Here is a 20,546-nt window from a genome sequence, read left to right on the forward strand (position 1 = left end):
GTTTGGCACCCAATCTAGTTACGACAATCTTCGAATAGAATGTTCCAAGAGGCTGATGTACATAAAAAATCAGCTTTAGCTTTCGTATCTTACGTCAAATTTAGCCCATGGATGCTCTAGACATAACCGTTTCCATTAGGGTTATTGTATTCCTCGAGACTCCTTGAGGCGAAGGCCAAGTGCAAGTGGCTCACTTCTAGTGCATATGCTGAAACTGACGTTGTATGAGACATAAATAACTAAAATATGACGTCAAGTCCTATATATACACGGAACTTGTACTGAGCTACACACTTGAGCGGGTGCACACTATCACTGCATAGTGCTATATAAGGACCAAGAACTCTGAGAAGGACAAGTGCTAACTAATTTGAAACCAATGGCAAATTTATCCCTGTTTTACATCAACACTTCAATAGCATTATATATCTTTATACATCATGGCAGAGACGCATAGCAAGAAGGAGACTATGCGTTCAGCCATGTTTGACGGCAAGCCGCTCCAAATTCATGTCCGCGATGTTCCGAAGGCAAAAGTCATCAGACAAACGGATGCTGTGGTCCGGGTTACTTCCGCCGCCATCTGCGGCTCCGACCTACACAACTATCACGGTGTCTTCGGCAGCGACCGGGTCCCGTATTCTATCGGACATGAGGCCATGGGCGTCGTGGAGGATATCGGCGCAGATGTTGATTCCGTGAAGGTTGGGGATCGGGTCATCATCCCTGATATTCCCGATGGCGTCGCGCTGGATTTAGAACCAACAATTAACCCTGCAGTTCCATTGTACGGCGAAGGATACGAATTTGGCAATTTGGGAGGCTGTCAAGGTACGACTGCGCTGCTCGAAATCATATGTTCTGCTTGCAGTGTCTAACTGGCTCATGCCATTCTCGACAGCCGAGTTTGTCCGTGTTCCACTCGCGGACAAGTCCCTGATCGTGCTCGACAAGGACTTCGATGGGATCCAGGATAAGGACCTCGTTGTCCTTTCAGATATCTTCCCAACTGCCTGGACGGGTGTCACCTGGTCGGGCTTCGGGGCGGGAGATAAGATCGTGATTTTCGGGGCAGGCCCTGTCGGACTTCTTGCTGCGTACTCGGCGATTATCCGTGGTGCCTCTCGCGTGTATTCGGTTGACTCTGTTGAAGAGCGACTGGAACTCGCAGCTTCGATTGGGGCCATTCCGATCAACTTCACTAAGGGCGAACCGTCAGCGCAGATTCTGGCCCGGGAACCGGGTGGCGTTCAGCGCGCCGTAGATTGTGTCGGAGAGGAATGCGTCAATGAGAGCCTGAAGCCTGAGCAGTCCTTCGTTATCACACAGGCAGCGAAGTGTCTCAGCGTGGGTGGTGGGTTGGCAGTTATTGGAGTGTACTTTGCTGAACCCAATTCCAAGGGAGTTCAACGAGGAGATACCATCTCGCCCGTTATACCGTTTCCCGTTACGCTGTTTTGGGAAAAGAACATGACTGTTCGTGGTGGTGTAGTGGACAGCAAGCTATTCGTTGAGCCAATGCTGGAACTCGTGAAGAGTGGCAAAGCTAACCCGGGCTTCGTCTTCTCGAGCACTATCGATATCGAAGAGGCACCAGAGGCATATCAACGATTTTCTGATCATTTGGAGACGAAAGTTATGATAAAATTTGGTGCATGAGCAGGATGAAAAAGCAGGTGATGGTTTATATGAGGAAACGCCGTACATTTTGCGATGAACCAGTTCCAAAATTGAGGTATTGAATTTTCGCCAGCTGCCATTCAGTTCTTTCGCGCATGTTTAAGTCAACAGTTAATACTGTCTACTAACAGTCTATTATACGTATTTAATAACCAAATCAATTGTTTGTGTCCAATGGTCAATATATCTAACATATGCGAACCAAGTCATTTCCCCACATCTTTTATTGATGGCAGATCTCGTCAATACAAGGTAGAGCTTCTTCGACTAGATTAGAGGATTGATGCTCTTCGAGGTCGCCATGTGAATGTTGATTAAGGGGTGCTTTTTGTCCTCGGGTTCCAAGCCATACAGGTCCCAGAGCGGAGGAGTCCTCTAGTAGGGTTACATTGGTTACCATAACCAGAGGTATTCCAGAAATCAGTACGAGTCTACGGAGTAGCTAAGGAATGAAATCACAGTTCGCTGAGCCTTGGTGCGTTGCTCAGTGTTAGTGGTCAAAAAACGGCAAGGGTAATTACGCACTCAGATAGAAAGGAGCGGGGCCAGGTCACGTATAAACAGATCCTTGGATATACATAGCTCTCTACTCTCCCACCCTCTTGTCTTCCTTCCTCTCTCTGTCCTTTTACTGTTACTAATAAGAACCATACACCTAGGCACCGTTTCTCTATAGCGAGTCCCTTGTAAGATCCCTAGAATGTCTGGCTGTAACGCTCTTCTGCTTTACACCCAGGCGCGCTTTCTCTTTCGTTGGATTTTGCCATGTATATCCCCCTCACCCTTTGCTGTATTCGATGGTTCTTCAATTCATTCCAGACGAAGTAAGAATGTGATTTACAGGGAAGAAGATAGATACATTCAGAAGTACAGAGTACTTGAAAGTGAATTTTATCTAGCCGAAATGGTGTAATCTCACCTATACAACTAATAAATGGGCTACCTACTTAAAATTACGGTTACGATCTAGTTATACTTATATATGTACTTATGCAACATACTAGTGGGACTATGGATATCAATGAACTACCCAAAAACGCAATACAAAGCAGTAATATAAGGTAGATCAATGATATATCGTCTAGCTAGGGGTAAAAGTGCGCGATTTAGTGAATTTGGAAGAATGTTCATATTTACTTAAGCTGGCTAGCATTCCAATGTTGCCTAGGTATCTTCGTATTACATGACATGTCATAGGTAGGATAAAGATTCCAAGGTTGGCGTCGGGGAACCAACATATGTATGCGTTTTCTGTTTTGTTCCCCGACATTACATTGTTTCCTTTGACATGTCATCCAAGCTCTCAAATATTGTGCCCTTGATTTTTTTTTAAATTATTGCGCACTCGATTTCCACCTATTGCCTTGAAAATCCCAGAAGTCTCCAACCTACCGGACCACAATCATGCTGAAATGCGAGTGCGGCCGATTATTCGAGGACCGAATAGCGCTCAGACAGCACGGAATAGCCACACATAGCCGTGATTGCACTCACTGCGATCGGAAATTTGCGACTTCCAGCGCCTTAGACCAACATACCCTTACACTCCATAGTGAGCAGTGCGATAGTTGCAAGGAATGTTTCCGCAATCGCAAGCAGCTAAGACGCCATCAAGAGTCAACCACGCATTGCTTTTGTCGCCCATGCAATCTATATTTCGAATCAACCAATGCCCTACGAAAACATGAGCTTGCGCCCGGACACGTTGGCCAGTTCCACTGCTGCGACTGCGATCGCGATTTCGTAAACAGTTCTGCTCTCGAACAACACCTCCAGAACAAGATCCACACGTTTACTAAAAGGCCCAAGGAAGGTTACGTATGCGAGCAATGCGATCGAGGATTCTCAAGCCAAAACGCATTAAACCAACACCGCGGATCACTAGTCCATCGTCCTCTAAGCGATCTAGAATGCATAGATCCAAAATGCCGGAAACGCTTCAAAAGCCCTTCATCGCTCTTACACCACCTTGAAAGCGGTACTTGTCGCTCCGGAATGAACAGAGACAAACTCAACGGTCTGATATGCGCCTACGATACAGATCAGATAATTTCCATCCGGGGCCAGCCGCAAATCGCAGCCTTCGATGATACTACCAGTACATGCTCGGACTCAAGCACCGAGTCTGAGATTATCTATACGCCGTGCAGCACGGTATCCGGCCGCTCGCTTTCCCCAGTAGGAACAGCAGTACGGAGCTACAGCTCCAAGCCTAAGAAATTCTTAGGTATAGGGTGTAGCGAGTGTACACGGACATTCAAATCCCTAGAGGCACTTGATCAACACCGACAATCGGCTGCTCATTCAAGTGCTCTTTTCAACTGTCCGGCGCCGTTGCTGATCGGCAACTCGGCGGCCCCTATTCCTCTTAGCTCTCTGCGGTCTTTTAATACGGTCAGTGGGCTGGTGCAGCATCTTGAGTCTGGGGCTTGTGCGGGGGGCTTGACGATGCTTCGCGAGGCAGCGGGGTACATCGAAAATTGTCTTCAGAATATGGGACTGAAAAGGAGTATCTTGATAAAGGATGTGAAATAGGTGACTGGGTGCCAGCATGGTAATTGGTGAGCTGAAGATATGGCCCTCTACTAGCGGTCGTGATGGTACGGCTGCTATAACCTAAGGAAGGTCATGCTCGGGTTCTTGTCTTCGTATCGCTACACAGTACGTTTCTCTTGTCTTGCAAGGATCACCCTGTCATATTGCATCGACTGCCCCTTCGCTTCTGCTATTGTGATCTTCTGGCTCTTCGCTATGATATTTGTTGATGCACTCTTGCCATTCGTCAGTTCCTTTCTTCCCCTTGTTCTGGCCGCTCTTTCCTCACCCTGGGTCTTTCCTTTGCACTAGTAGTTTATCATTGATTATATCTCTTAATTACCATCCATGCTTCATACGTATTGCAAGCCCCGTCCTACCCTGGTAGGTTAATCGATCTCTGTTTTGCTCTTCGTATTTTCCTTGCCATACACAGTAAGATTTCGCTTTTTGACACAAGAAACATCATGTGCCCATATACTCGCACAACGAAAATACGATACTTGATTGACACAAGACCTCGGGATGTTGCGGCTATTAGTCGGCTGCTTTTTACCTCATTGGTCAATGCTGCCCAACTCCAAATCAGAAGCGTGCCCTCAGTGAGCAAAAGCGGCAAGGGCGGAGCACTAAAAAGGAAGCCATCTCGGCCTGGAATTTTGGTGTAATGTACTTTGATTTAAAGAAATCTACTCTTTTGAAGGTTGCAATTTACAAGACACAGAAATATTGTTAAATCATTGAATCTCATTATCATCATGACAATCCCAAGTGCAGAACCAAAACAAACAGCGGTGCTCAAGTGGGGATATCAATCAAATGCAACAGTTGGAAACCAAGCGCCTCTAATCCGTAACCCGCTTGAACAAAAAGGGTAAAAAAGCTATTTAAAAAAAAAAGAAAAATATGCATCGAAGCTGCCTCTCCTCAAGAGAGGACAGAAATCATCACAGGACAACCACCCATTAATAAAAAAGGGGGGCGACTGATCTACCACCAATCACCGTGCTCCTTCATGGCCTCAGCGACCTTGGTGAAGCCAGCAATGTTGGAGCCAGCAACAAGGGAAGGAAGAACACCCTCAGCAGGGGTGACATACTCCTTAGCAGTGGCAAGACCGTTGTTGAAGCAGTCCTCCATAATCTTCTGAAGACGGGAGTCAACCTCCTCACGGGTCCAGTTGACACGGGCGGAGTTCTGAGCCATCTCGAGACCAGAGACAGCGACACCACCAGCGTTGGCGGCCTTACCGGGGGCGTACCAGATGGCACCGGCACCGGGGTTGGCGGTACGGTGGGCCTCGAAGACATCGATAGCCTCCTGGGTGGAGCCCATGTTGGAGCCCTCGGCGATGAACTTGCAGCCGGCGTCAATGAGAGCCTTGGCCTCGTCACCGGAGACCTCGTTCTGGGTAGCGGAGGGGAGGGCAACGTCGATGCGGCCGGTGATGTTGGTCCAGGGGCGGGCACCGGGGATGTACTTGAACTTGGAGCTGAAGGCCTCGGTGGTGGCGATCTCGGAGATCTGCTTGCGGTCGACCTTGATCTCGGCAATGGCGTTGATCTCCTCGACGGTGAAAGAGCCCTCCTCGCCATTGAGGACGAGAGCACCCTGGGAGTCGGAGAGGGAGACGACGGAACCGCCGAGCTCGATGACCTTCAGGGCGGCGTACTGGGCGACGTTGCCGGAGCCGGAGATGGCGACGCGCTTGCCGGCGAAGGAGTCCTTACCCTCGGAGGCGTACTTAATCATGTGGTCGACGTAGTAGACAACACCGTATCCGGTGGCCTCGGGGCGGATGAGAGAGCCACCCCAGCTGCCGCCCTTACCGGTGAGAACACCCTCCCACTGGTTGCGGATCTTCTTGTACTGGCCGAACATGAAGCCGATCTCACGACCGGTGACACCGATATCACCGGCGGGGACATCGGTATCGGCACCGATGTGCTTGCACAGCTCGGTCATGAAGGAGACGCAGAAGCGGCGGATCTCGTTATCGGTCTTTCCCTTGGGATCGAAGTCGGATCCACCCTTGCCACCACCCATGTTGAGGCCGGTGAGGGCATTCTTGAAGATCTGCTCGAATCCGAGGAACTTGAGGATGGACAGGTTCACCGAGGGGTGGAACCGGAGGCCACCCTTGTAGGGGCCAAGAGCGGAGTTGAACTGGACACGGTATCCACGGTTGATTTGGACCTGTAGGATGAGTTAGAATTATGGCAATTTCACAAAAAAAAAAAAGTCTTACCTGGCCTTTGTCATCTTCCCAGACAACACGGAACTGGAGAACACGCTCAGGGACGGAGACGACCTGGAGGGCCTTGCGGTACTCGGGCTTCTTCTCGAAAAGAGTGGAGTTCTCGAGGGTGGAGGCGAGCTCTGTTTCGGGATTGTCAGTTGCTGAGTCACGCCGAAATTATGTGGAGCCACGGACAAAAGCCGGGAAGATGCCGATGGGTAAAGGAATAGAGCGGGAAAAGGAATAGAGCGGGAATAAGGGCAATTGGAATTGGAATTGGAAAGAGAAGGAAAAGAGAAAGACATACCCTTGTAGGCCTGCTCGAACTCAGGCTCGAAGGGGAGGTTCTGCATCATTTCGGCGTTTTGAATTACTCTTAGATCGAAGGATAGATCAATGCTTGGCAATGATCTAATATATTAAATGGAAATGCTCAAAAGCAAGAGTATTAAGACAATTGAAATATGTAGAGAGTAGATGAGAGAGAGAGAGAATTGGGAAGGGAAAGATAGAATTATATAGAGATGTGGAGAGTTCGAGCCGGAGTCGGACGAGTGATTCCGGGCAATTGGGGGTTGGGAAAGGGAAGTTGGACAATATCTCCCATACAATAAATCTCCAATATTCCCAAAAGGTTGCACGAATGAGAAGAGGGAAGTTCAATGAAAATCAATGACTTCCAATGATTTCCGTGGAAAAAGAACGTCCGAACTTCGGGGCCCACAGAATGTTATCTTATGGTTTAAGGTCATGAAATTGGCCTTATCTCTTTAGCTGTGGCAATGCAATTACTATTATCCTTCCCATCAATCATAGTTCGTTTTGTCTTCCTAAATCTTCCTTGTCCCTGATGTTTTGTTCCGTGTTGAATTCGTACGGATCAATGCTCTCCGGGTAAAAGTTATTTTTTCTTTTTTTCCCACTTCTTATTAAGAGGCTGAGAAAGGCTTTGAGTAAATGCAAATGCATGATGCAAAGAGTGCAGTCTTGTACTGCGACTATATTGACGATTAAGTAGTATCTTATTGGATTAGATACGACCAAATAAGTCCAAATAAGACCAAATAATAAAAACCAAAGCAAATAAAAAGTCGAGCTGTCCGCCACTTTGGCCAATTTCGGCAGTCTGGCACGGCTTGCAGGCTGGTCACGTGACCTACTATACCGCAAACAGCGACAGCCAAAATGGAACCCTTCCACTTTTTCTTTCCACTGGCTCTTTTTGGCCCACCGAGCTTATCTGATCGTCTCTTTCGTTTTCAAACACTTTTTACTCATAAATCCTTTATCTCTATATACCACTTTAACACTATATACACTATAACACTTTAATTAAACTTACCCCACTGGATTCAAACTGAGGGGTAGAGGGGTAGAGGGGTAGAAGGGTATTTTGTATTTTCAGAATATCTCTGTTATATAAATATGAACAAGTTATGCTACATAAGAAAAATCTAGAAATACTAGAATATCGAATATCCGCCTGAACTAGAACATATCCAGTCAATTGCCTCCTAATAGTCATCTCAGTGGGTGCAACCACAATTTCCCAACTGTCCATTTTCCCCGCTTGGATCAGGCACCAATCCCATGAGCTGCCAAGATCCCGGCTAACTGCATTAGATCCCCCGATGGTCGGCCCTGCCAAGGTCCTATACACTAAATACAACTTTAACATATCTGGCTACTACGGCGTACTCCGTATATCCTATTTGTTTACTTACTGCCCAACTGCCCAATATCCAGTCAAACCATCCATCATACGGTATATCACACAAAAGATACCTTGAAACAGAATATCATGATATTGGGAAGGGTAGATCGTCTCAATCATGCGACCATCCGCCAATCTAGTGGTTGCCTGCTGCAGCTCTCCGCATATAGCGCAAATTCCAGACCTCTCCGATCCTTGCTGACAGCGGTTTGCGGAGGCTGCGCTTCGCTCGGGTTCCTGGGGTTGCAGGAATATCCTCACCGAGAGGCCAGATGTAGAGCTAGTTACTACACGGGCCATCCTCCGTCTTTTTAGTATTCCCTGTCTTTTATGTGGTGTGATGTTGTGATGTATAATTCCTTGCACAAGTGTAGGTATATAGAGTCGATATCCACCTAGCCAGACAAACAATTCATACTCGGTACATATGACCATAGTCACACATGTGGGACAAGGGACAAGGCCCCTCAAGACCCAGTGGGGTTTCCCTTGCAGATCCAGAAGCTTATTTGATATTCTAGAGCTCTATAGCCTCTAGGACTGTGCACTCCTGCATTCCTCGGCTAGATTCCTGCCAGGGTGCTCTGTTCCCGTTAGTGCATATGCGTTCTTATCTCGGAACCATCGGGGGATCTTGCCTCGGGAACTGCAAACGTGGAGTCCAGTTTATCACGTTGAGTTCGGTAGATCCAGCCGGCGAGGAGTGGCTCGGGGCTTTCGCGTTCTGACATAAGTAGACATAAGTACTATGTACATCGGTACTCTGTACATTTCGTTGTAGATACTAGTTACATACCAGCCAAGCTATGGGCTAGGGTTATCGTCTGTATCTAATCTGACGAATGAGAAGCCATTTTATATCACCAACTGCAACTGGTTATCTTTACTTATATTGAAGATATGTTCATTCTGATATACATCAAACTAGTATACAGCTTAAGGTATTCTCCACTCTGAGTATAATCTCCAAGGTTAACCAGGTGGGTTTCATCTGGTCAATGCACAGAAGCATGGTCCACCACCCATGGATTTGCCTTACAAACAGAGACACCAAATATATATATACCAACTCAAAAGTCTCATCTATAAGTTTAGTTAATAGACTATAGAGCAACCTTGGAACGTTTATCAAGGTAGCCTAATATCAACACCAACCCGTCAACTCCGACAATAGTATGGATATCTATACTATACTCCCAGATAACCAGCATTTCAACCAAGCCACGTGGAAATAACAATGAGCCTCAATTCCACGCTAACCCCAGCACTAACCTAACTCATCCAAACCGACCCCAGTGTCCAAATACTTATCAGAACCTATCTCAATCATCACCCCTAGTCTCGCCAGTATGAACTATGTACTCGGTACTATTACAAAATTATCCAGCGCCATCCTACCACCTACCCGATAGAAAACATACCAACCTCTCGAAATATGTACTTCGTACCTTTGTACCATGTATCAGCTGAAGTATCCACCCAGCCACCAGAAGTGGATGTCCTCCCCAGACGATCAGATCGGACCGCGCTCTCCGCAACAACCGATCCCGCAAACCCAAAGCAACATTCCCAGACCTCCCATTCGTCTAGTATTCCCTATCAAGGACACCGAGCGCCCATGACACACAAGCTTACACAACCGAATGGACCAGCGGACTAGTGGTCGCCACGCGCGATTCGCGTATTCCTTAGGAATACGAGATTGCACAATACAAAGTATATTATATACGAGAGCGAAGGAATCGAGATGGATCAATAATGTCATAGTCTTCGGGGTGTTTGCGATTGTTTTTATTATTTGTGCGATGCTGAGGCGATCGTGTTGGTCTACTTAGCCTTGTGTGGTGACACGTGTCGGGTGAGTTGATAGGTCGACTTCGACACCACTTGGCTATATAAACATTACCGATCTTGTTGGGACGAGGTTCACTGTTTTTTCTCTTATGCACAGGACTACACCATCCTCGTCAATATGTTCACCGCAAAGCCTGTGTGAAGCTAACGATGGCCCGCGGCAAAGTACCACGTCGATTGAGAGTATCGGGATGATAGCCACACTGCGGCTAGTCAATTTATGATTCCTATTGATCACAGAATTCGAGGCTGTTAGCATATCTTGAGTATGGCGGTCGGCGGAAACCCATGTCTGTTATGCGCACTTGGACAGCGCTACTGCGGTTAGTGGTCGCGATTAATGGGATCGAGGCTTCAACGCTATACATCGCATTTGTGCGGTCTTGGCAATGAAACCCTGTCGCCAACGCAGACCTTTTTTTAGATACCCACCGGCGGCAGTGTATAGCGCTTGGTCATGCGACCATGCTGTCTCCGAACAATATCTATAGTGCCCGGCTTGTTTCAGGTGCTTCGCACCAATGACATGCTCCGTAGTGGGATGGGTATTGGGTAACAGCTTTGGAATTTCCCCTTAATCTATTCACCAGCTCCGCAGTTATCCAGGGGTAATCGGACTGGAGAATGGGTACTGCATAGTTGTCGGGCTCCGGATCGCGCGCGGCAGACAGACTGCAGAATGCATCGCCCTAAAACCTCCGACTCACATGGCATCGGAGATATATCATATCTGTTTTGGTGTTGGCGATGCAAGAAAAGCAACGAGTTGTCCTCACCGGCAGACCAAAATGCTAGCCGCGCTTCCCGTATTGGAGGATCTTGGTGTCTTCGGTGCATATTATAAAGCATCGGCGATGCATCGTGCGCGCTATGATCGAAATCGGCAAGAGCGATGCGTGGCAGTCATGACTTATCGACTTTCAAGTTCGCAGTTGCCAGAGGATCCGTTCCATGTCCATTCATGAATCACACCCTTCTTGAACATTTCATTATTCCGACTGGTTGACTCGAACTGCAAATCCCGCATAGCAACACAGGTCATATACAAAGGTAGAAGAAGCGGCTATCATCCGTCGAATGGAAAAGGAGCGGACCTGGGAGCTCCGCCTGTGGCGAATCGCACGGGTATGGCGGTGAAAAAGAGAACAGAATGATCGGATGGCTCGGATTTCATACAGATATTGGAATCGGTCACAGACAAATGCATTAAATTCGGTCCAATTGGAACCTCTGACACTTTCATCCCGAACAAAGAGTACAACATAAAGGGGATGCGATGCGCATAGTTCCGCCCTTTACTTACCCCCTGGTTTGCGCCACACGATTTTTTGCAGCTGACGGACCCATATGGACTCCAGAAAAGGAGAAAGAAAAAAAAAAAAAAAAACCACCGAGATTGAATTCGTAATTGCTATTTAATATGAAGCAAAGTACTCCATACGGAGGACAGAGATGGCCATTCCCCCTAAAGATCAGCTCCTGTCATTTCTTATCTGGGAGGCGCGATCGGGTCAGAGCTTGACCCCCGCTAAAGGGGGCTCTGACTATCACAGCTCGACCAGTGGCCCCTGCTCTAGGCTCTGGCTCTAGCCCTTTGGCCTTTTTAGATCCTCGTGTGCAGTGACGCCATTTGACAAAGTTGCGTCTTGTGGCCCCTTAAGGAGAAGTTATTTAAGAAATAGCTTCGCTCTGCATATATATTTTAATAAATATATAAACCTTAGAATATTAAAAGATGGGGATAACAACAGCCGAAGTGGGTTTCGGGTCTTATGTGCTGCACGCGATATTGAAGAACCCGGTTTGTGGGAACTTGGCACGAAGGGGGAGACGGGAGTATACAGATCAACTTTCTGTGTTTGACTTAGATATGCTAACCCACTATAAAAACGTCACAGTCATGATTCAATTATTGCATAAAAAGTGATTATGACGAGGTGTATTACACTGCAGTGCATATGGCTCAATATATTCAATACGGAAGTATTCCCTGACCAGTTATCCAGTTATCTACTCAATAGGGCAGCGGACAATGGAATAGGCAGACATTCTCATGGACTATTATTCCAATCATGACTAGACGCCTTGCAGCGAGTAGGCCGGCCCTGATTTAGATTGGTTGCACACAAACCAGGAGGTCCCAGTCTTGAAGGGGCCCCCTTTTTTCTCTTTCTGATCCAGTCCCGATCTAGTTATGATTTTTGTTGAAGCTATGTCATGAACCTGTTTTCCTCGCCAATAGGATATGCATAGGTATTATTAGCCATATTAATCCGGACCAATAAGACCTGTAAGACGTGCTTGATATCTGTAAATAATCAAGAGCCATCGAGGTCGTAGGTATCCAGCATCGGACTACTCCCGAGGAATGTAAAATAAAATATAAGCGTATTAATATATATATAATAAAAACCACAAGATCACCCAAAACCACCCAAAACCTGCCCTAAATCGATATCCACAGTCGACCCGTGGTCAAGCAGATCTCAGAATGATTGGCCTGACCGGATAGACCCGTCGTCGATGGATCCAATACAGAAATACTCCGTATACACACATAACTTTGTCTCTCTTATTAGTCTTAGAGACCCCAGTTCTCTTCTATGAACGTTCCAGAACAACTCTGATATCTTTTTTCCCCCCCTCTTGGAACCTGCTTTACTTCGATTTCCCTCGCTTTCCCTTTCTCTTTCTCTTTGTCTTTGTCTCTGCCTCTTTACGGAATTGGAACTCACATGTATGTCTACAGTTCTTTTGCTTCATACACAATATCCCCAATGGGTATTCCGTGTTGAATATCTCTCCCAACCTCTCATCTGAATACCCTAGATGGTTCCCTAACAGATGTCCATCAACAAGCCCCAACCTCGCGGTGGACTAGGGACCATCAGGGATCTGTTCCGCTCTGCACCCCCGTCTTCCCCGACCCCCCCTTCACGACGCCGAGTATCTCTCCTAGTTCGTCGAGGTAGGGATATTTTTTCCAAGTAATAACTCCCCTCCCCAGTCTGTCTTTCATCCCAACTTGCCCCTCCAGTTCACTCAATTCGGGGCCGCAATTCGACCCCACTGGATGCCCAGAACTCGGGAAAAGAGGCGCAGCCCCAGACCAGCAAAAAAAAAAGAAAGAAAGAGAGAACACGAACTAAGAAAAGTACCGGGAAAAAAATAGACAAGTAGATCCTCCAAGACTACAAACCTTACCTTCAACTTCAACATCCTATTCGCCCTCACCATCACCACACCCATCCATGAACTCCCGTCCACAATTCGACCCGGCCGCCATGATCGGTCTAGCCGGTGCCTCACCAGGGAGACCAGACGACAACTTCGATATCTTTGAATGGTACCCTCACTATCAAAGCTGTCAACGCTACTTCCTAGATCACGCCCAGCACAGCGTCCCCGTCCAGGCGCTCTCGACATTCTTAAACATCCGACTCCCCTTCCAGCGCCAACCGAACCCAATCTTCAACTCAACCTCGACATCCTCATCTTCAACCAACATCCAACCCACACAAACCCCAGCCCCACCCTCTATCTCACTGATCCCCTACATCCGCCGGCTCGTCGCAACAGGAATGGACTTCCCAGGCGTGCTGCACGGCTTCTTCGGCGACGACTGGGACAGCGGCGTGGGACCAATGCACGAGCAAGAGCGCCGGAACTACCTCTTCGCCGCTAAGAGTGGCGGCTGGGCATCCGTGAAAAAGGACTATGACATCCCCCCGCTGGAGACGATCCCGTTCCTGCGTCCCTTGCAGGGACCTCTTGATTCAGAAATCGAGGCTGCGGAGCGCAGCTGGAGTGAATGGCTCGCTATGGAAGACTGGATGGTTGGTCCCCGGGCGCCGGATAGTATGCACGACTCGTCTTCGCAGAATTCACGGCCGAGAAGTGCGCGCGGCTGAACAGGTTCCGAAAGGTCTGTTCTCTTTTTTTTTTCTCTCATCGGGTCGGCGACATGGCGTCCATCAGAACCGTATTTTGGTTTTGGTTTCTAGCGATCTTGTTTCTTGTTTGGTTCTATGTCCAGCGCCTTCTTTTGGTCAGCATTAATACGGGGGATCCTGTATATTGGGATATGGGCGCTGGCTTCTGCTAAAAACATCGCGGTGCATTTAGTCATGGGTTACTTGTGCTACGAGTTTCTTGTTCGGTGGTTGTTTTTGTCTTGTCCGGGTTTTATTAGATCGGATGGATAGATTGATGTATGCTTATTGCATCTATACGCTCTTAATCTGAATAAAAATCGCAGCGAGTTGATTCTGCTTATGGAAATAACGGAAGCCTACGGGATAACCTCGGAGCTAAGATACAAAACAGGAAACGGGGAAACTATTGGGCCTTATGGGAAAAACAGCTAAAAATAATTCAAAATCTCAGCCCCCTAAAGTCGATCTTAGTTGCCTAGTACATAGTTCGGAGAATACGAGGGTGTATTTTCGGTCTAAGTATAATTCACCAAATCTTGGTCCAGTGGATAGAAAAAAAATCTCATCGGATATACCAAATAGACAAAATCAGTTCCAACGATGAAACTGTTAGAAACCCCACTGGTTTGCGCTTGTTCCGCTGTGGACTCCCCAGATCCAATATGAGAGGCTACCGCTTGTGGCTGCCCCTTGGGCACTGTAATGGCTGTGCGTTTAGGGGGGCGACTTTGGTTTTTCTATGTTGATCATGAATTTGTATTCGGTAACATAGAATAATATATAGTGAAAAGTGGACTATGTGAAACTCCATGCATATCATGGAAGAATCGGGAGTAGTCCACTTTATTTTACATGTACCGTAGTATTGAGCCCTTATGCGGCTTATTTTCAATGATCTTTCTATTTACGGAGTACTTACTCGATATCGGAATGTAACATGTGCTTACTCCAAACCCCCATTGCTAAGCTAATAACCGACTCCGAAAACCCTATCGAAAAGTCTCACCTCTAAGATTATGAAAGATTTCTGTACTAGATCAGTACAATATAGGGAATAAATATCACATTCGTTAGCATACAGACGAGTACCTAAATCTCGTGGCGTAGCTGAGACTAACTACATAGCTCTTCCAGAGACATTCTTGGCCCTTTAGCCTTCTTATAGGCTTTTTTAGTTCGACGCTTTCTCCGCTAGTCTTGCCGCCTGCGGAATCCCTGGTCTTTCGCGACCCCTGACTGGCGTGTATCAGAAAATTCTCCGAGATCTCCCTTTTTTTGGGTCTTGCGATCCGCAAGGAGGCTCTGGTCTTTGCTTATGGTCTTACCTAGTATTATCCCGAATTCCCGTGTGACCTTGAATTTTTTATTTTAAAAAGTACGAATTTATAGGAAAATACTTGGGAAAAGGCTTGAATTGACACATTCTGCTTGTATTTATGCCGCGTGTTAGTCTCTAATTTGGAAGTAACTAGTGTGACTACGAACAAAAAGAAAAGAGTGAATTTGTAAGAAAAACCTAGTACAAAGAGGGAACAGAAAAGCGAAAGGAATAAATCCTTGATAGAAACCACTAAATCACCCCGTATCCTCATGCGACCTATAAGTTACATTTATAGGCTCACCCAACCATGTATCAATATTAGCGAGGTACGTATTTTGACCAACGGAAACCGTCCGAGAAGTACTTCTGGTCAATTTTCTTAATCCAATCAAGCCTTCCATCAGGTTAAACCCTCGGCCGAAACAATATGAAACATAAGAGGAATTCCACTCAGGATGCCGATCAGGATGCCGATCAGGATAAATCTTCCCGAGCTTGGCAGTAAGACGACCAATCCATCCTCTGGATTCTCCATTCTGGTTCAAGGTAGCCTGTGCCCTTGTCTCAACACAGCTTGAAGGCTTTCTGAACGTATAGCGGAAAGAGCCCTCCAATCAGGGATAGCGTATTCACGCTAGCAATGCGCCAAAGTAATTTCTCTGCCGTAGGGAAATGAGAATTCCGTGCAATGAGAAACATGGGGCTGAAGAAAAGAATTGTTGGAGTAACACGTATCTCGGTCGTAGTATCCACATTTAGTAAACAGTGGTCGTCGGGGCTGAATAGAACTAACTAGCGCATCTTCATGGTAGTGGTTAATAAGAAAGGCCCCAAAGTACATACTTTGTAGTATTTTGGCCCTTTTTTTTTTTTTTTTTTATAACGAGGCTGCCAAGGCCCTAATTGTAATTCTTCAGATAGATCGACCTGTTCCAAAATGTAAATGTATGTTTGCTTGATTCGGGGAAAGTTCGGGAGGCATAAGTAGAAAAAGTCCGGTATACTTCACAGATGATTAAACAATAGAGAGACTATGATGAGCGTTAAATTGAGGCGAAGGCCGAAATGAGGTAATAAACAGGGGATGTAACGAGGCTCGGTTGATAACGGTGACTGAGCTGCAGCTGTCCTCGGGTGATTGGCGAGGATCACGATATCGCGGTGGATATGGTTGGCATGTATATACCCTGATAAGGAGGAAATCAATGAAAGCCAAGTATATATATTAGGATTGGTGCCGGCCAGAAGCCAACTTTTGATCATGAGATTGGTCGAACATCATTAAGTAGTAGAACCAAAAATTAAGCCAAGAGAGAAGAACCCGAAGAGCTTTTGGTCAAAACACCATCGCTGAAATGCTGCAAAAGAAAAATAAAACAAAAGGATTGCCGCCCAAAATATGCATGAAGAAGATAGTGACAACATAATGTCACAAATCCCAAAAAGAGAAAGCGAAAGGGTATCTAAGGAGTTCGCAAGTTTTTCCAGGTATAGTAACAGAAAGAAAGAGGCAAAGACAGTACTCAAACTTGCCAAGCAACGGTCAGGAATCATTGACTCTGGTGTTGATCCTTTGCTTTGAGCCAGAATTGCGGGACAAATGCGGCTTGACACGCGAGCTAGAGCTGGATGTCGATTTGGCTTTTGAAAGCTCACGAGCCAGCGAGTTTTGTTGAACCTCTTCCGGGAGTAGAAGATCTGGTAGGTGGTCCGGATTGGAGGCTAGACTGCGCGGACGTGAAAGCACACCACCCGTAGAAGGATTATCCTTTTCGCGATGCATGCTGTCGACCGCGGTGCGAGTTCGGCGGCGATGTCGGCGGAGATACTCATTAGGAACAGGGTCAACTTGCTTTTTCACGGCGGGTACGAGGTTGAGGTAGATGGGGAAGATGGCGCCGGCGGAGAAGACAGCGATTATAACGCAGAAGGAATATGACTCGCCGTGTGCGAGGTATGCTGCATACTCGGCAAATGGGAAAAACGTGCCACCGCTGATTGCCATCGTCAGCAAGACAGCGGCTGTTTTTGTGTGCTGGGCTGTGCCACGCAGGGAGATGGCGAAGATAATGCTGAATGCACCACTCTCGAATAGGTAGAGCAGCATTGCCATGACGATTGCTGCCGTGCCGGTTGTTTTCATGCAAAGAACGGAGCAGACGATCATGCCGATGTAGCTGACCATCAGAATCCAGCGTGGTTTGAGGAACCACTGAGCAAATGCGGCGAAAAAGCGACCCACGGCGAAAATGCTGTGTCCAATAGTCAGGAAATCGAATGGTGCGAGTGATGAATCTGGACGGGCGGTAAGAACGAAACGTTGGAGAGCTGTTGCGAGCACTTCCTGTCCAGCCACATAGAAGAATTGAGACCAAATTCCCAGGCCGAGAGTCAGCCAAACGACCGGAATACCAATTACTTTGGTCATGTTGTCTTCTCGGCGTCGATTTGCCAGTTCTTCCAAATCTTCATCTGACGCCTCTGGGATTGGTAGGTAATAGAACGCCACTGCCAGCAAGACATCGAATAGAGCAATGCCGAGATATGCCCATTGTACGTCAACCAAAGATGCGACGTCCTGAACATCCTTGAAGAGAACCCGTTTCGCTAGGAGCGGCGATAAGACGCTTCCAACAGCTTGCACACCCTGTGAGATATTCAGTCTGATCTCCGAATTTTCAAGTGGTCCACATAACGCAATGAACGGATTTGCCGCAGTCTCTAAAACTGCTAGACCAAACCCGACAATGAAATTTGACAGAATGAACGCAGGCGTCGACGTTAGAACAGCAGAAGGCCAAAATATGAGAGTCCCACAGGCATAGATGCATAGTCCAGTTATGAACGTGGCCTTGAAGCCCCATATTTTCAAGACAGGTTGGCCAACCACCAGAGGGCCAAGCACGTATCCGCCAAAATATGCGCCGTGAAGACCCAGGGAATGCCATTCACCTAAATGGACGATAGTTTGGAATTGGGAATTTAAAATATCAAGCAAGCCGTATGCGAAGCCCCAAAGGAAGAATAATAGCGTGGTCAATGCAATTGGCGCAATCGACTCTCTGTTGTTTAACTTTAGCATACTTTCCGGGTTCTTCATGTTGACAAAATCAAAGAACGTGATATCCGGTGGGTAAGATGCGCTCGTATGAGTTTGGGTGCCTCCCTCTGCATCGACAGGGGCTGGTTCTGGGTAACCTAAGAAATCCAATATACCAATAGGCTGCGAGTCCCGGGAGCTACGTCGGCCGGGAGAGACACTACCAATCTGGTTCTGTAGACACTTATTCCCTTCGTTATCAGATGGCAATGGCAATGGCAATGGCAATGGAAGCTCTGGCAAATCCGGGACTACCGCCGGTGGTGGTACCGCAACTTGATTTCCCCCTGCTGCGTCTGCAGAGAGTCCCTGAGGCGAAGAAGTCGATGTCTCATCATTTGTGTCTCTAATCAATTTTGGAACAAGTCGAGTGACAAGAGGTTTGAGACTTGGAACACAACCGCAAATGATCGATAGATTGACTTCGACGGCAGACCACATGAAAGATAGCGACGCGTACCCTGCGAGATTCCTGTTGTTAGTCCAATTGACGCATTAATTTCAAATATGGGTGATGAGCAAGTCATACAACTGAAATCCACCCCTCCGATATTTTGAATATGAATCGACTTAACTTCCATCGAACGGGAAGTGGCCGCTTGTTGAAGAAAGGCAATTCGAACCACATCGACCACGGCCACAAAGAAACCAAAGGAGAAAGTGATCACCAAAATTATCTTTTGCTTGAAAGGTAGCCGCATTGTTGTTAAAAGCGGCATCGGAAGCAGGAGGATAGCAAGGTCCGTAATAATATTCACCGGGGACGAGGAGAGGTACAAGGTGACAATGTCGGTGCATTTCGCATGGGCCGGGATGTCGGAAAGGAATACAGCGCCGACGGGATTACATTGAAAAACATTGACAAATGTCAACGCAAGACCTGCCGCATTCACCACAAACAGAGTGACATAGTTTGCACATCGGAAAACCTTTTGATTTCGCGTCAAGGTCATATAGAAGACAAGGATCGAGGTCTTGACGGCCATTAACGCCGGATTCTAGATGGTTGTCAGCATGCCATTGTTTCTATTATTGTCGTGCGGAGTAACAAAGGCGGGGGTTAACAAAGGACTTGTAACTGACGTAGAGGACCGTGAACGCATAATTGGCCTTATTAAAAGCGAGTTCATCTTCAGACCGGACGTCACTCGAATGGAGGCCAAGACCTTTCTGAACAGCAAAGAATAGCGAGAAGGAAAATCCAAAATCAATTATCTGCAGACTGGTTAGCCTCCGAGCTCGAACACGAGGTCTCAATCATGTGCCCGGTGCGCAACAGCTCGAGTCTGTTCTCGCTACATCCCCGGGTACATGCAGGGATCACGCCGAGGGATCCTACCCATGCGACCAACATTAACCAGTCGTGTAACCCAATCTTCCTGACCACAAATATTCGCGAAATGAAGCGGAGGGCGACAAAGATAGTGGCGAGGGAGAAAAAGGTGATTGAAACACCCAGTGTAGGTAGTTGACGGCCCTGCATGGCGAGGTTCACCGATGGTGGACTGTCCCTACGGACAGTCCGGTTCTAACAATCCCGAGTATAGTGCAGAATAGTGGAGACGATTGAAGTCCTCAGATTCTAGTGTAAAATCGCGGTCGTAGGCGGGCTGAAAGGGCGCGTGTGCGGAGGCTTCATCGTCTCGTTTACCGACGGAGTCCGAATCCAGGGTAAGGAGGACCGGGAGAGAAAATTGGAGGCAGAATAACAGGGATTCAATATTTGGTGGGAGATGTTGGGATTGAAAGGAAAAGGGGTTGAAGAAAAAAAGATTGTTGATGTCAAAAGGAATGTGGGGAGAAAAATACAACCGTTTTTACCCCGGCTTTGGTTTTTTTTTCCACCTTCCTCCTTCTCTACACACTTATGACACTGCCTTTAAAAGGTCTACGGGTCAATATTATGATGCTACACAAATACACAGCTACAGCTACACAAACACTACCTACCCCTTGTCCAGGGATTGTCCCTACAACATATATGAAGATCCCCACATACTGTGGCTGGCTCATCCAATGAACATCCTGGTACAACAGACGAAAGCAGACAAAGCGAGCTAACCTACTACAGCCTATGACGGGTAATCCAACAAGTTCGGGCTTCTCTTCGGATGTGATATTAGTATGCGGATTACTCGATATTATGATGACTCGTTTGCAGGATACTT

General features: G+C 47.1%; 5 protein-coding genes across 5 annotated transcripts; 3 read left to right on the plus strand and 2 right to left on the minus strand.

Moving 5' to 3' along the window:
- Window positions 1-440: 440 nt before the first annotated feature.
- On the plus strand, window positions 441-1,659 carry N7479_003352 (glutathione-independent formaldehyde dehydrogenase; the record flags this gene model as incomplete). Its single annotated transcript, XM_057251049.1, has 2 exons — window positions 441-831; window positions 902-1,659. 2 exons carry the CDS (start codon window positions 441-443, stop codon window positions 1,657-1,659), a joined length of 1,149 nt encoding a protein of 382 aa, XP_057110374.1.
- Window positions 1,660-3,084: 1,425 nt separating this feature from the next.
- On the plus strand, window positions 3,085-4,215 carry N7479_003353 (zinc finger protein; the record flags this gene model as incomplete). The annotated part of the gene is made up of 1 exon (XM_057251050.1): window positions 3,085-4,215. The coding sequence occupies one exon, from the start codon at window positions 3,085-3,087 to the stop codon at window positions 4,213-4,215; it is 1,131 nt and encodes a 376-aa protein (XP_057110375.1).
- Window positions 4,216-5,205: 990 nt separating this feature from the next.
- Window positions 5,206-6,810, minus strand: N7479_003354 (glutamate dehydrogenase; the record flags this gene model as incomplete). Its single annotated transcript, XM_057251051.1, has 3 exons — window positions 5,206-6,411; window positions 6,464-6,594; window positions 6,762-6,810. 3 exons carry the CDS (start codon window positions 6,808-6,810, stop codon window positions 5,206-5,208), a joined length of 1,386 nt encoding a protein of 461 aa, XP_057110376.1.
- A 6,463-nt stretch (window positions 6,811-13,273) lies between these two features.
- Window positions 13,274-13,933, plus strand: N7479_003355 (uncharacterized protein; the record flags this gene model as incomplete). The annotated part of the gene is made up of 1 exon (XM_057251052.1): window positions 13,274-13,933. The coding sequence occupies one exon, from the start codon at window positions 13,274-13,276 to the stop codon at window positions 13,931-13,933; it is 660 nt and encodes a 219-aa protein (XP_057110377.1).
- A 2,888-nt stretch (window positions 13,934-16,821) lies between these two features.
- Window positions 16,822-19,861, minus strand: N7479_003356 (putative MFS monosaccharide transporter; the record flags this gene model as incomplete). The annotated part of the gene is made up of 4 exons (XM_057251053.1): window positions 16,822-18,839; window positions 18,908-19,376; window positions 19,462-19,593; window positions 19,718-19,861. The coding sequence occupies 4 exons, from the start codon at window positions 19,859-19,861 to the stop codon at window positions 16,822-16,824; spliced, it is 2,763 nt and encodes a 920-aa protein (XP_057110378.1).
- Between the last annotated feature and the right edge of the window lie 685 nt (window positions 19,862-20,546).

Source organism: Penicillium vulpinum, assembly GCF_028829585.1.
Source record: "Penicillium vulpinum strain IBT 29486 chromosome Unknown utg000002l_segment0_segment0, whole genome shotgun sequence".
Lineage (NCBI taxonomy): Eukaryota > Fungi > Ascomycota > Eurotiomycetes > Eurotiales > Aspergillaceae > Penicillium > Penicillium vulpinum.